Source organism: Medicago sativa, chromosome 3, assembly GCF_051527215.1.
Source record: "Medicago sativa cultivar Bolivia chromosome 3, Bolivia_mono, whole genome shotgun sequence".
In the NCBI taxonomy this organism is placed as follows: domain Eukaryota; kingdom Viridiplantae; phylum Streptophyta; class Magnoliopsida; order Fabales; family Fabaceae; genus Medicago; species Medicago sativa.
Window position 1 is genome coordinate 64,715,197 of NC_140751.1, and position 15,823 is coordinate 64,731,019.

Sequence of the window (15,823 nt, forward strand, 5' to 3'; positions counted from 1 at the left end):
TTATTTTTTTCAAGCATTGAGATTTCACTGGACCATACAATCATTGCAGGGAATCCGGTCCCAAGATTTTAGAGGTTTCTTTATCAAAGATTTTGTGAAAAATACAAATCTTGGTACTCCCTCCGGTCCTAAATATAAGCAAATTTGACTTTTTAGGTTCATTCAATTAATGATGTATGTGGTTCATAATATGGACCACATACATCATTAATGGAATGAACCTAAAAAGTTAAATTTGCTTATATTTAGGACCGGAGGGAGTATCTCTAACCCTCTTTATTATATTAACCTTTTGACGAAATGTGATTATATTCTCGTTTAGCAAGCTTTTTCTAATCCAAAGATTGTATCTTGGAAGCTTCAAACAAGATTGTCTAACTGCCTTCATTTAATTTTTAATTTAAAAATTTCATTTTAAAATCTCTAATATCTATAGAGAAGGAAATGCTTTACGGGACTGCCTTGATAATGCTGCTTATAGTTTACCTACTTGTATAGAGCAAGGTTTCTTTAGGAACAAATGTGAATTTTCATATTTTAGATTCCATTGAGCTTTTTTTGGCTTTGCTTGCGCTGCACTCTTTTATTTCCTTTTTCTTTTTCCTTCGTCAAGTTTTATTCAATGGATTTTCCTGATAATGTTTTAACGAGACAATTACTTGCGCCTATTCATTATGAGAAACTCTTCCTTAGATCTAGTCCTCTAAGATGTTTGTCAGGTTTTATTCAATGGATTTTCCTGATAATGTTTTTAACGAGACAATTGCACATGTTTATTCATTTCCCGAGTTTTGGTCTATTGAGGAGACATTTTAACCAATAAGAAGTAGGAGTGTCAACTTTATTGGGATGCCTCATTTCCATCTTTTGCAACTTGATTAATCTATTTAAAACTTTATTTTTATATTTAAGAGCAATGCTTGTGTGTTCAAAACCACAAATTAAAATGGTTTAGGACACTCACAAATGAAAAAAAAATGTAGAAATAGGAAAAAAAAAAAGTCAATTTATTGTTGTTATCGTTAAAAATATTGATTAATGTGTATTTTTGCGAGTGTGCTTAAATGAATTGGATTTATCCCTAAAAAAAATGAATTGGATTTATACTTATGACACTATGAGAATTGTCCTATATTTAATCCCTTAATCAATAGAGTACCTTATTTTAGGGGAATATATTACCTTATATTTAATTCCTTAAAATCACTAGACGATATTTTTTACATATGTTATAATTGAGGAAGTGGATTCTTTATAGTGGACCCTGTTTAGGATGACCGACTAGATGCAATTGACCACTAATTGTAGGATTTGATAACGCGTGTCATGAAAATTACAGGGCAAAGGCCAATAAGGACATTGATTGTAGGGACCTTTGCTGAGTCCTAATGTCATGATATGACACTGTTTTGTTTTGGGACCGGCTCAATTTCTCTCCACAACCTCATCACCAGTAGTAACACTTTTGTTTCTTGGGCAGTTTGAAAATCAAAATGAAAAGTATAGAAAATAAAAGAAAAGAAGGGATGATTGTATACCTTTTATGAGTTTAGCAAATCACAACAATCATTTATTATGTGTGATTTAGAAATAGTAAGAGTTAAAGTTTAATAATTTTTATGATCTAATAGCTAGTTTTATTATCGAGTGACAATGTAAAATTTGGATTAATAAAGTGTAAAGTGAGAAAATAAAACTGTTATTGTATCAAATTTATGATTGATTTGTTATGATGTATGTAAAATATCTACTATCAATCTCTTAATTGACAGTTGATATTACACACTTTACACTCTAAACAAATTAAATTCATATTTATTATGTCTCATTGTTATAGTCTAATTATTTAGTTGTGTCATATTTATTATGTTTCATGTTTGAACTCGCAATCAACATATTTTCTTCTTTAAATGTCTTTATTTGAGTATGTGTTGGTCATTAGGCCATTAAGCCAACATTAATATAAAAAGAAATCATATGTATTATGTGTTTGTAGAAAAAAATTATGATTAAAATCAAATATTCTTTCATTCAAAAAAAAAAAGTCAAATATTCTTAATGATATGATGACGATTATAATTTGATTGTCAATATAAAAAATATTTAGAACGAAGGCGTATATAGATAAATAAATGGAATCCTATGCAATCATGATTTTTGTTTGTTTGTAGACAATCACTATAAATCCATATATATACAAAGTCGAAGATCTTAGATTCAAATTCGAACATCACGAAAGATATTCAATCTAATAATATGTGATACCAGTTATGCTAGTTCTTACGGATAATACAATCTCGATTTTATGCGGTAATGTAAAATTTATCTCTAATAATCATTTAAAAATAATGTTAGATTTCCAAACTCTCGTGTGAAGAACTTCCAACAATGCATCGCTTTCATAATGCTTTCCCAGTCCTATATATACATGGAATCTCTACTCACTTCAACACCACATCTTGAATTACTAAATAGAGAATTCACAACAAAGATATAAGCCATGTCAAAGTCAGTTTGTGTCACCGGTGCCAGCGGAGCCATCGGATCATGGGTGGTTCGCCTCCTCCTCGAACGCGGCTACACCGTCCATGCCACTATCCAAGATCTTGGTTAGCCACTATATGTATATTGCACAAGTTTAACTTATTTCTTCTCCTCACATGATAATAAATGAATAATCATTACATAATAACACAAGAATTAATGTTCACAAACTCAACTTATGCATGCACTAAGGTACGTTTGACGAACGATGAATGTTGTGACACATAATTTACAGAGGATGAAAATGAGACAAAGCATTTAGAAGCAATGGAAGGAGCAAAGACTCGTCTCAAATTTTTTGAAATGGATCTTCTTAATAGTGACTCTATCGCGGCCGCCGTAAAAGGTTGTGCCGGCGTTATACACCTTGCATGTCCTAACATCATCGGTGAAGTCAAAGACCCCGAGGTTCAAAAACAATTTATTAAAATTTTATGAAATTTGTATGGTTCAATTTTATATGGTCCACATTAATTAATTTTGGTGTTGTATTATTATAAATGCAGAAGCAAATTTTGGAACCGGCAATTCAAGGAACGGTTAACGTGTTAAAGGTGGCTAAGGAAGCAGGAGTGGAGCGTGTGGTGGCGACGTCGTCGATCTCCGCCATTATACCGAGTCCTAGTTGGCCTGCTGATAAGATTAAGGCAGAGGATTGTTGGACGGACCTTGAATATTGCAAGGAAAAGAAGGTGAGTTTTTTTTTTCTTCTTTTCTTTTCTAGTTTAACTTTCAGTTATAATTGATTTTTTTGTAACAATATGTTTGATTAAAAAGCAGACTAATATTGTCATTGTGATTAAGCCCTTTTTATTTGTCTCTAAAGTTTATCACTATTGATATAAAAAATAAAAGTTCACCCCTAGTGGATAGGAGGAATAGAGATCAATTTATAGCACTAATTTAGGAAAATGTTTCTCACACTCAAAGTCACATTGATGATGTTCCAATTTTTGGATCTTCAAGAGGCTTTTTTAATTTTGTCCTTTACAAAAAGTGTTTCGCTAAATTAAGGAATAGTAGTGTTGTTTATAAAGTTATTATTGGTCTCAAATTCTCAAGCAATGTAGAATTTTGTGATGTACTAAAACATGTGTTTTTATACATCCTAAATATTTATATCTTTTGAGAAAATTGTATGGCCAATTCTTATTTGGTCACAAACCTAAATATAAAAGTTATGGACACATACATGAATGAATAAAAATAAAAGAAAAACGAATTAAACAAAGCATATTTTTTAAGTAAGTAAACAATATATAATTTGATGTGTATGAGCCTAGCCTAATTCATTTTTATTTAAATTTGTGTCCAAACAAGTGTTGATCATTAGATTAAAATAAATTGCTTCTAGTTTAATTTCACTAACATAGAATTTAAAATAGAAATTTGATATATGAAAAGTACCTACATTATTAAGAATTGTAGAATAATAAAAACACGTGTCCTCTATTGTGTGAGTGATACAATGAAGAATCTTTGAGCAAAAATAAAAACAAAAAGTTATTGACGACTTTTTTTGGGTATATTGTTATTGACAAATTTGAATATGTATTTTTCTACTTATTTTTCTTTTCAAAAAGCTTAAATAATTAAATCAATACACCACGTGTCCTCTATTTTGGATTTACAAATGAAAAATGAAAGAATGAAAAGGACTTTAGCCTTTAGCCTTTAGTTGCTCGATGTGCTCTACGTGTTGCATGACGATGAATTCATTTTGGGACACTGGTTGCTCAATAATGCACTCTCTTTTACACTCCTCCACACATCCAACCATATACGAAAAACACTAACAATACAAATTTTAATAAATATTTTTTAACACATATTTAATAATTGATTAAAATTTATATAGGTTCCATCAAATCATACGAGTTTCATATGAATTTTGTGGCTTTCATGAACATTTTAACAAATCAATAAAAGTGTGTTGAATTATGCTAATAAATGTTATATAAGTATTGTTTACAAAATCCAAAATAAGAAATTTTATTTCCAAAGTAAAAGTCAAATGCATAAAAAAATAATAATTATATAATTTTTTATATAAAATTACCTCTTTTAAATGCTTAAACAATGTATAAAGACATTTGTTATAGCATTTTTTTAAACATTTTTTCAAGATAAACGAAATATATCCAAGGGAGTACAACCCTTTGACATTTTACACAAATATTAAAGAATATTAAATATTGATGGTCTAATAATGTGTATAATAATTTATGTATGACAAATAATAGATGAATTGATATCTACTAAAATAAAGCTCTTGCAATTGCAACTCATTACAAAATATACTTTACAAAAGTGAAACATTATCTTTCTTTAAGAAAAAAATAGAAAGTGAAACATGAATTAAAGTATAAAGAGGTAGCAAAATTATGTTTTAAAAATGGAAAGATATGTTGACTCAACTAGTAAGGAACCGATTCACCTGTAAGTTATAAGGTTGTAAGTTTAACTTCCACTGTCGATGTGATGACCTCATTATTAAATAATGAGGCTTGCCTTGATCGTGGTAAGTTACAAGAGCCCACGAAAGATGAAATCATACCCTACAATCTTGAGCTAGTCTTTTTATGGTCACACGACCATATGTATAATGTTTAGACACATATACAAAGAGACATTTTTTCTAATAATAAAAAATAAAATTAATTGGACAAATGTCTCATTATTTGTGTGCATAAAAATTATACATTTAGTCTTGTGACAAAATAAGTATTTCTCGACGATCTTATTCAATAATTGAAAATCCAACTCCTCTAAAAATAAATGGCCAAATTTTATTGATGGTGTACCCTTTATGATGTGAAAGGTTAAACTTTTTTTTAATAATTCATCACCACATGTTGGAATATAATATAACCAAATTTTCATTTAATTTTTAGAAACTAAAATAAATTTTACCCATCCGATGGCAAATTAATTGATAAGGTTTACATTATTTGTGGACCAGTTATACTACCCCATTGCAAAGACACTAGCAGAAAAAGCTGGTTGGGAATTTGCTAAGGAGACTGGTTTTGATGTGGTGATGATTAACCCTGGTACAGCTTTGGGCCCTTTGATTCCACCAAGAATTAACTCAAGCATGGCTGTACTTGCTGGTGTTCTCAAAGGTAAATTAATCACAAACTGTGCTAATTATTTTTAAGTTTAAGGTTTAAATTTGGTTCAGAGAGTATACGAGCCTCTAATCATAGGCTTTGTTTGGATGAGATGAGAAAGTAAAAGGAAAGAAAGTAGAAGGAATGATTGTTAAAGGATTAAAAGTAAGTAGAAAGTGGGTGGAAAGTGAGATGATTATTTGGTTGTTTGGTAGGAATGAAAGTGGATTAGAAAGTGAGAGGAAAGAAAGATATATAACTTTCAAATGACATAAATGTCCTTTATATAAAAATATATAGAATATAACTAATAAACTCAATTTATATAAATAAAATATATTTTAATATAGATAGATGCGTGTTTCGACAAATATAATACAAATATATGAATATGAATATAATACATGTTTTGATCCATCTTTGATTTATGTAATTAAAAATAATCAGGGGTGTTCAAATCCAAACCGATCCAAAATAAAACCGCAAACCGATCCAAAAAAACCGAAAACCGCAAAAAACCGAATATATTTGGATGCGTTTGGATGTTCTTTTGTAAAAACCGCTAAGATCGGATCGGATTTCGGATCACTTTTTCAAAACCGAACCGAACCGCAAAAATAAATATTAATACTTATTTATTCTTTTATTAGTATTATATATTGCATTATTATAATCATTATTAAATTGTAATCTTATATATTCCACTAATTTAATCTATATTATTATTACTTCATATGTTTCAAAAATAATGGATAATTTTCATACTATAATTTTAATTTTTTAATTTATTTTGCATCAAACCTATTATTTTTACCATGATAATTTTCATACTATAATTTTAATTTTTTAATTTATTTTGCATCAAACCTATTATTTTTACCATGTTTATGTAATATTAATATTAATAAAAAAATAATATTTTTAAAAAAAGAGTAAATAAAAAAATATATTTTGCATTTTGGATATCCAAAAACCGATCCAAATAAAACCGCATATATTTGGATCGGTTCGGTTCGGATTTTTTTAGAAAACTCATCCAAACCAAACCGAACCGCATGTGATTTTTATTTTGGATCGGTTGACATTTTGCCTCAAAACCGATCCAAACCGCACCGCGAACACCCCTAAAAATAATAAAAAACCAAAATAATTGCATATTTGGCATAAGGTCTTTTTTGTCTTTTTCAAAAGACTTGATGTTTCTCTAGCCTTTCTTCTCATATTGGATCGGAAGGGAATCTTTGGTGGATCCCAGCAAAAAGTGATCTTTCCATTCTCTTGGTTGAGCAACCAAACTAAAGAAGGATTCTTGAAATTTGTGATTCTTTCCTTCAAGCTATCTTTCCTCAAAGAATCAGCAGTTCCAAAAATAGTGTTAATGAACACAAACATCTGTGCCACATTAAAGTTTTATTATTAAAAATTTTTTGAGAAATTTTTTTAAATTTTTTCTGAGGCCTAAAACCCTGCATTAGCTGCTTGACATTTAGGCCAATCTTATACTATATGATTATGATACGTTGACATTAGATGTCAAACTTAGCATAGTTACACGTCTAATTTGACTTCGTGTAAAATACAAATTTTATAAGCTACTAGAATGAGGTATTTGGACCTTCTTATTATAGGTGACAAAGAGACATATGAGGACTTCTTCATGGGAATGGCTCATTTTAAAGACATAGCTTTGGCACATATTTTGGGATTTGAACAAAAGAAAGCATCCGGAAGGCATTTGTGTGTGGAAGCTATTCGTCACTATAGTGATTTTGTGAATTTGGTTGCAGAGTTATACCCTGAATATAATGTGGCAAAGTGAGTATATTTCACACAGTTACATTTATTTTGGACAAAATTCACTTAATTACAACAATTAAACAAGTACATTTCATAAATTACTATGCATGCAATGCAACTTCAAAAATTATTTGAATTTGCACAATTACATAATTTCGATTGAACATTTAATATTTAGATTTTTCACCAAAAAAAAATTTATTTACATTTATATGCATTCATTCATGTGTTTGAGATGATTTATGTGTAGAGATCATCTACAAACTACAACTTCTTCACAATGCAGTGGTCTATAAAGCCGTAGATTTAATGAGAAAATTTTTTCTATCAAAATCAAACGCCTCTAACGTCCACTGCATTGTGCGACGGTTGTAGAATATCCAAATCTAAGGTTTATAACCGATTTGGTAAAAATTAGCGAGTAAATTAAATATAAGGATTGTACATAATTATTATAGGATACCGACGGATACTCAACCTGGATTGTTGAGAGCAAAGAATGCATCAAAGAAGCTCATTGATTTAGGGTTAGAGTTCACTCCAGCAGAACAAATTATCAAGGATGCAGTTGAGTGTTTGAAGAGTAGAGGTTTGGTTTAACTTCTCTGATGTTGAAGAAACCTATGGGGGCTGAATACAATGTGACATGTGATTATGGTTTTTTCATTGCTCATGTGATTTCTTTTTCTATTTTTAAATTTATGTTGTGTGCGTATAACTAGCATGTTAAATAAGGGTGCACATGTATTCAGTCACTATAACTATCATTTGATGAGAATTCTTATATGTGAATTCTTGGGTTTTATAAGATTGGACGATTTAATTTTTTGAAGGAAGTTTGGACGATTTAATGTTCACTACATAATTGAAAATGCAATTTGTCTATTCTAATTGTTGGTGTTCCAGCAGTACAAGAAGATTCCAATAATTGATTTAGCAAAGCCTTTTATTCTTAATTTTGTTATGTCGAATAATGAAGTTTTTTCCAGCTTAAAATGGGATATTTGGATGTAAAAAAGGAAAATAATAACACAATTTTATGACTCCAAATTCAGCAACACATTCTGGATTTTTATTCTAGTCACTAGTCATTCTGCGGGTTTTCACCAAGGTTATGTATTTCCTTCAAATTTTTTTTTTTATATGGCATGATTAAGTAACTCATAATGGTAAAAAATAATAAGTACTAGTAACTCTTAAGAAGACCAGCAAGTATTGAATCAAAAACCAACCGTATATGCCTCAAGAATATATAGATGTAAATAGAAAATCAATAATATGTCTATTAGAAAATTCAGTTAAAGGGGGAGAATCTATCTTATGTGCCCAACGTGTTTCTCAATAGAGATTAATAGCCAATACAAGGAGTTAGAAACTTTGCATCTATAATATGGTAAAGAAAAAAGACTAACTAGAGTATTAGGCAGTCATAATTAACATATTCACTAATTAACATATTGAGAAGCATACCCACTTGGGTTGACCTAGTGATATTGACTTGGGATCCGGGAGTGTGCTCCTCCTCGAGGTCTCAGGTTCGATTCTCTCCAGTGCCAATCAATTTAAGTGGGTTAATTTAATTTCCTAAAAAAAAAAGGGTTAAATATGTTTTTGGTCCCTATAAATATGTCAACTTTTCGTTTTAGTCCCTCTAAAATTTTCCTTCAACTTTTAGTCCCTATAAAATTTTCAATCTTCACTTTTGGTCCCTCTTTTAAAGTAAACTCATATGTAGAATTCATATTATTTAATAAAATTTTCTAGAAAAATTTAAAATATTATAAGAATCACTCCAAAAAAAATTCAGAATTTTTTAACAAAACAAGAATTTAATATGAATTTTTATATTTTTTACGATTAAAAATTCATATTTAATTTGTGTTTTGTTAAAAAATTCTAATTTTTTTTAGGAAATTATTTTAGAATATTTTACACATTTCTGCACAATTTCATTAAAAAATACAAAAATTAAATTAAAAATAGGGACCAAAAGTAGTGATTGAAAATTTTATAGGGACTAAATGTTGAAGGAAAATTTTAGAGGGACTAAAACGAAAATTTGAAATATTTGTAGGGACCAAAAACATATTTAACCCAAAAAAAAAAAACATATTGAGAAGCATTGAGATGAATGATTCCAATAGACATTATAAACCTATTACTAGGCTCAATTTTAAAGGTGTTTAGACTGTCCAATCCAACCTAATCTACCGGCTTAAATTGCAAAAATAGGCTGTGTTTGGCCAACTCGTATTCCTATTAGGAGGTTGCTTTATTGACTCCTCTAATTTCTCAAAACTTCTTTGAATTTATTGGATCTTAACTTTTGGTCGCATAAAATTTATTGAGCATAACAACCCGATCATTTTCTTTTTGATCAGAACGTAATTCTCGATCGACTTATTTTAAAGGGTTGAGTATCTGGAATGGCCTTTGGAGCAATCACTTTTGGTAGCTTCTTTTTCCACTCTACTAGTTTCTCACGCGCCATACTGGATTTTATAATCGAAATAGCATTAAACACCCTCCAAAACACGTTTAAACACCTTCAAAAACCCTCTATGTTTTTCAGATTTTATAATCCGAATAGGGCGTGCGAGAAGAAAAGAGGGTGGAAAAGTAAATTTACATCACTTTTCTTTTAGGTCATGTTGTGGCCCTATCCAACTTAAAACGCATTGGGCCAGAGTAGATCCATATCACAATGAGGAAATTTTACCTTGTACCCCTACACTTATACTTTCACCCTTACAAATCATAAAAAAATTCCAATTTTACCTTTTTATCATTTGACTTCACCCCTACAAAAAAAAATTTGCCAAGCAAAGATTTCCAGAATATTAGTCATTAAGACTTCACCCCACTAAAATTTCGGAAAACTTTTCTATGTGTTCCGATTCGTTTTTGCTTTGCACTTGAAAATGAAATTAAGTGATTTTTTGGATTCATTTCAATGGGGTATATTTGATTTTGATGTGGGTATCTTTGCTTCCAATTCTTCAATCGTTACCTTTTTTCATATGCTTGTTTCATTCAATTGCTAAGAAATTGTATGATTTGTTGTTTACTTTTAATTTTGCCTCTTTGCCATTTTCTTTCTAATTTATGTGATACCAATCAAATGAATTAGTGATTGAATATCGAATCAGAGATTAACTTTAAATTGTTGTAGTCCCATCATCGACCAAGAGAGATCAATTCAAGCTTAAAGATGTTTTTGCAATAATTAACGTTGTCTCTGCAAACAAGGGATTGGTTTCTGGAAGTGTATTCAACAAATTTACAGTTGTGGCTAAAATTACACTCTCAAGTTGTACAGTTTAGAAATTGGCTACCAAAAAGCTTAACTTAATATTTGGGAAAATAATTCAATTCCTGAAGAAGAAGAAAAAAAATCTCATTCGATTGATATTTGACTGCCCACGTCTATATCGACGCTGTTGTTTTTGGATTTCCAAACTATTGTATTTAGATTTCCAAATTCTATTATCTACCGAAGTTGTTACTAGGTTGAGTCACGACCATGTCGCTCTCTTTAAGACGTTTCGTGGCACTACCCAAAGTTGTGCAAGGTAGACTATCAACCACGCCGCCTCCAGGATAAAACAAGCCCAGCTACAACTGTGCGGTTAACTACTGCACTGTAGAAAACCGTTCGAGAATTACACCTTCAAATATGGTACTAAGACCACTCTTTAATACTGAAACCACTTTAATATGGTATTGTTACCACTCTATTATGGTGCTAAGACCACTCAAATATGGTGTTACCACCATTCTAACTTTAACTTCTTCAAAACATCAATATAGCAATACGACCACTCAAATATGGTGTTACCACCATTCTAATTAAATAGAAAATTATTGAAATAATTTATATACTGTTAAGATCATTCTTAATTCCGACGGGACATTACTATTACGAAAAGGGACTATGATCTTAATAGTACTCTATATTCCGAAGGGACTATGAACTTAAGACCACTCTTAATTCCGAAGGGAAATTAAACCGAAGAAGGGACTATGGTCTTAAGAACACTCTTAAAATATGGTTCAATCGATTGATCGAAGCCGCTCGATACGGTACGTAACCGCTCTATTTGAAACCGAAAGGGACAGAAATGAGTAGAAGCAGAAGAAACTTGTTAACACAAGTCGGAGGGAGAAGAGAAGAAAAGAATTCCCGACAACTCAATGAAATTCTTTTCGGTGTGTGGAATGCACTATGTGAGTTCTCTATTTATAGGGAAAATTCACAACTAATAAGTGAGAAACTTTGGGAACAAGTAATATGAGAAACTTTGGGAACAAGTAACATATTACTTTGCGATTAAGTAATTCACATATTAGATCTAGTACAAAAATATCTTAATTGAGTACCAAAATATACTATATTGAGTACAAAAATATATTATATTATGTACCAAAATATATTTCAGATCAAGTACCAAAATATTCTAGATTGCGTTACAAAATATTTTAGCAAAACTTGGGGACTAAGAAAGCACTTTCTAATAATGATTAAATTAATTATTTAATTTATCATTTCCAAATAATAAAATATATATATCAATATATATTTTTCTCTAGTGCTTATGTACCCCCATTAATTAGAGGTACACCCCTACTATATAAACACTACTAATGTGTGTGTTCCATCCGATGTGGGACTTCCACTTTTTTCAATTCACACAACACTAGTTCTACCCAACATGGGAATTTGTGTTTAGTCTTTTTACTCAATTTCCACACATGTTCCAACAATCCCCCACTTGAATTTAAAAAATGGTTTCAGAAATAACGTCAAAGACGTCTCCATAAGATTTGCTAGTAAACAAAGGTGTCGCCTACAACTTGAACCTCTGCATAGCGGGTAAAATTCTGATTAACAAGAGTTGCTTACAGCATTGAACTCTATCTCAGACATAGAACCCACACACAAACCTTTTCATAAGGTGTATTCTAAAAGCCCGTGCGTTTATGGCCTTGCACGTGTATCCCGGTTTAACGAACGCTCTAGGTATTCTGCCCCGAATCCCATAGGAACCAGCCTTAGTTCCACATTCGTATAGGTGAGTCTATCAAGAGTACTCCTGTAGCTATGTACTCCACTCCAAATAGAGTATAGATCTCATTAAGAGTTTCTATTATCTCATCCTTTTATCGCTGCAGGAATCATGCTTTCTTACTTTTAATATAGCATGTTCTATCACTTGTGACTTGTTATTACCCATTGAACCTATTTCTTGGGATCTCCAGTCATGTAGGTCGGGTTACCATCACTTGTGACCTTTGGGCATTAGTCCCATCCTATTGGATGTGTTTAGGACTTTCTTTCTAGTAATTCCTTTCGTCAAAGGATTAACTAATTCTTCATCAGTACGTACATGATCTACTTTAACCGTTCCTTTTGAGAGTAGCTAGCTCTCTAATCCTTTATGTGTTCATGCCTTAATTATCGTCTCTAACGATTCTCAATTTTTGTAATAGCTGCAGACTATCACAATGAATTAACACTTCTGGAAACAGTTTTATCCACTAAGGGATCTCAATTAGCAAGCATCTTGTCAACTTGCTTCTCCACTAGTTTTCTCTAGTGTTCTCATCTCAGATTCATTCCACAGTGGACTGAGTCAATATCATTTGTTTTAACAAACAACTCCTCTAGTGATGCTCAATATGCAAACACTAGTCGCTAAATATTCATCTGAAAGATGTTCTATTTTATATCTTGTACCATTTAAGTACAATAGGTTACTCCTAGTGAAGTAATCTTAGAGTCATAATCTTCTTAAGGCACCTCATGACTCTTTCTATAGCATGGCAATGCTTCTCATCCGTCTACTAGTAAATTTGCACAAGAGTTTTACGACATCGGCAATGTCGGGTCTAATACATTCAGTGGCTTACCTAAGGACTGCCAATGATGCTCGCATATTTTATTTGTTTAACTCCATCTCAAGTGTTCTTACACTTGGATCATAATATATGATTGCAGGTTTACGGTGAAATAATAATATTTCCTTAAGAACTTCAACTTTGTCTAGGTCTTTCTTATCAATGTTATTGATAAACAATGATTTTATATAATTCATAACATGAATCTTTAAATCAAATATGAGCAAATCGTGTTTATAGAGACTTATGATCGTGCAAATATTATTTGTCACTTTCATTCACTTTATACTCATTCGATAGCATTAGAATGTCAAATTTTTCATGTCATTCCTTAAGAGTTTATTTTAGACCATACAAATAATTATCTAACTTACAGACCTTGTTTTCTTGTCCATGAATCGCAAAACTTTCAGGTTGTTTCATATAGATTTCTTCTTCTATTTCACCATAAAAAGAGGCAACTTTCACATCCATTTGGAGTACTATCGAGTTATGAACGGCAACTAAAGGGACTAGTACTCTTATGGATATGATTTTCGTGACTGGTGAATGACTGTCGAAGAAGTCTATATTTTTCTCTGTCTAAAACTTTTGACTACAAGGAGAGCCTTGTATTCATCAACCGTACCATCAGGTTTTAGTTCCTTTTTCCAAAATCCAAATACAACCGATTGATTTTGCAACTATGAGACAAGTCAACCAAGTGTCATGTTTTGTTAGACTCTAGAAGATTCATTTCATCGTTTATTGCTTTTTGTCATAATTCAGCATCCAATGAGGATATAACTTCTTTAAGGCTTAATGAATCTTCTTCCAATGTATAAACCAAGTTCATACTCTTTAGCATTTTTAGCTTTCTTACCTCCTTGAGGTTCTATAACATCTCGTATGATGTTTTCATAACTATTTCTAATGACATGAATGTGATTAGATATAGTGCCCCCACTAGTTCTTAATTTTTAGAAGGGAATTTATTTTGCCCCCACTAGTGGCGTGCTCCCATTAGAGCCCCCACTAGTACCCCCACTATTCTTTAGTTAAAGGGGTAAACATTTACATAGAAATCGACATCTTTTACATTCTATGATCACTTTAACATTTAAGTCATAAAACCTATATGTTTCGTTATTTATCGCATACCTAATGAATACACATTCATAGGCTCTACTAGTGAGTTCAACTCTCGGGGTCCAGAATCCAAATATAGTTCAGACAATCCCAAGTTCAAAAATAAGACAAGTTGGATTGTCTTTTCTTCAAAAATTTCTTAATTAGAAATTTTGTTCTTAGACTTGGGTACTCTATAAATTTCAATTTTCGTTATAAAAATTGAACATTCAAGCATATCAATTTTATTTTCCAAAATTCACAGTCATCAATAAATATGATAAAAACATCATTTTATCATTTCTAATTTATGTGTCATCAAATTCACACATATCATAAATTATTATGTTTAGAGATTCATATTCTCTAAATTCTGATTTATATGAACTTTTGGTTCATATATCTTGACTGCAATAAATAAAATTGTCTAATCATATAACGTTGGAATTAAGTCCAAGTTACTCAAGTTTAAAATTAAACACTTGTTCGTGATCAATTTTGATATGTCAAATATTAAAATCGCACGACTAAAATAGAAGGAGAATTTTAATTTTGAACATCAATGCGAAGTCTTTTCCTGACAAGAGTGAATGGTACACAAGTCTCTCTTTAAGTCTGAGTCAACTCAGTCTTATTCAATAGAAATCTGAAATTCAGATTCTTTCTAATATTTGTTTCAAATATTTTGAACAAATTTCTCATATAATTTCTTTAAACGATTAACCAGTGCTCAAATTTATGAATTTGTGCATTTCTCCATATGGTTATTCCAAGAGCAATTCACTAATGTCACATCCGAATCCATCCCAACTAATTGCATCAAATTATGAGAACATTACCATCCATTCTTTAATAATGACCATTCGCTGCATATGTTGGCTTTTTGATAGCAATACTGACGTCATAAGTAAGGTTCATACTTGTACGCATTTGCCAAAAATTCTTTTGCAACCACAGAAGTCACATTCTTTATTAATATGAATGAAAGGTAAACAAGCCATGCGGCATAAAATAGTTCGAATGTGGTTTTAATGTCAAATAAGATCAATATTGTTTTCCGATGGATTTTACTGTTGTTGTATAAAAACAACAACTACTTCGTCGTTTCAGTCAAAAGATGTAATTCTATAGCTTGATTTATCATTCTTGTATTTAGGGACTTGTTTTCCGATGGATTTTACTGTTGTTGTATAAAAACAACAACTACTTCGTCGTTTCAGTCAAAAGATGTAATTCTATAGCTTGATTTATCCTTCTTGTATTTAGGGACAATTGAACCTCAATAAGTAACTTCTTCGGTAGATATAGCAGATCGAAACGTCTTAAAATTGTTGTTTTTGGATTTCCAAACTATTGTATTCGGA

General features: G+C 30.9%; 1 protein-coding gene across 1 annotated transcript; it reads left to right on the plus strand.

Moving 5' to 3' along the window:
• The first annotated feature begins 2,451 nt into the window (after positions 1-2,451).
• LOC146939172 (NAD(P)-binding Rossmann-fold superfamily protein) lies at positions 2,452-8,345 on the plus strand. The gene is made up of 6 exons (XM_085752972.1): positions 2,452-2,609; positions 2,780-2,952; positions 3,051-3,236; positions 5,507-5,669; positions 7,286-7,472; positions 7,913-8,345. The coding sequence occupies exons 1-6, from the start codon at positions 2,501-2,503 to the stop codon at positions 8,052-8,054; spliced, it is 960 nt and encodes a 319-aa protein (XP_085609098.1). The 5' UTR covers positions 2,452-2,500; the 3' UTR covers positions 8,055-8,345.
• The last annotated feature ends 7,478 nt before the right edge of the window (positions 8,346-15,823 follow it).

What these genes read in the sequence shown, in the direction of transcription:
- LOC146939172 (XM_085752972.1), top strand. Translation starts at nt 2,501, where the DNA reads ATGTCAAAGTCAGTTTGTGTCACCGGTGCCAGCGGAGCCATCGGATCA. An exon ending in ACTTGCTGGTGTTCTCAAAG is followed by an intron (nt 5,670 to 7,285) that starts GTAAATTAATCA and finishes TTCTTATTATAG; the next exon opens with GTGACAAAGAGACATATGAG. An exon ending in CCTGAATATAATGTGGCAAA is followed by an intron (nt 7,473 to 7,912) that starts GTGAGTATATTT and finishes TAATTATTATAG; the next exon opens with GATACCGACGGATACTCAAC.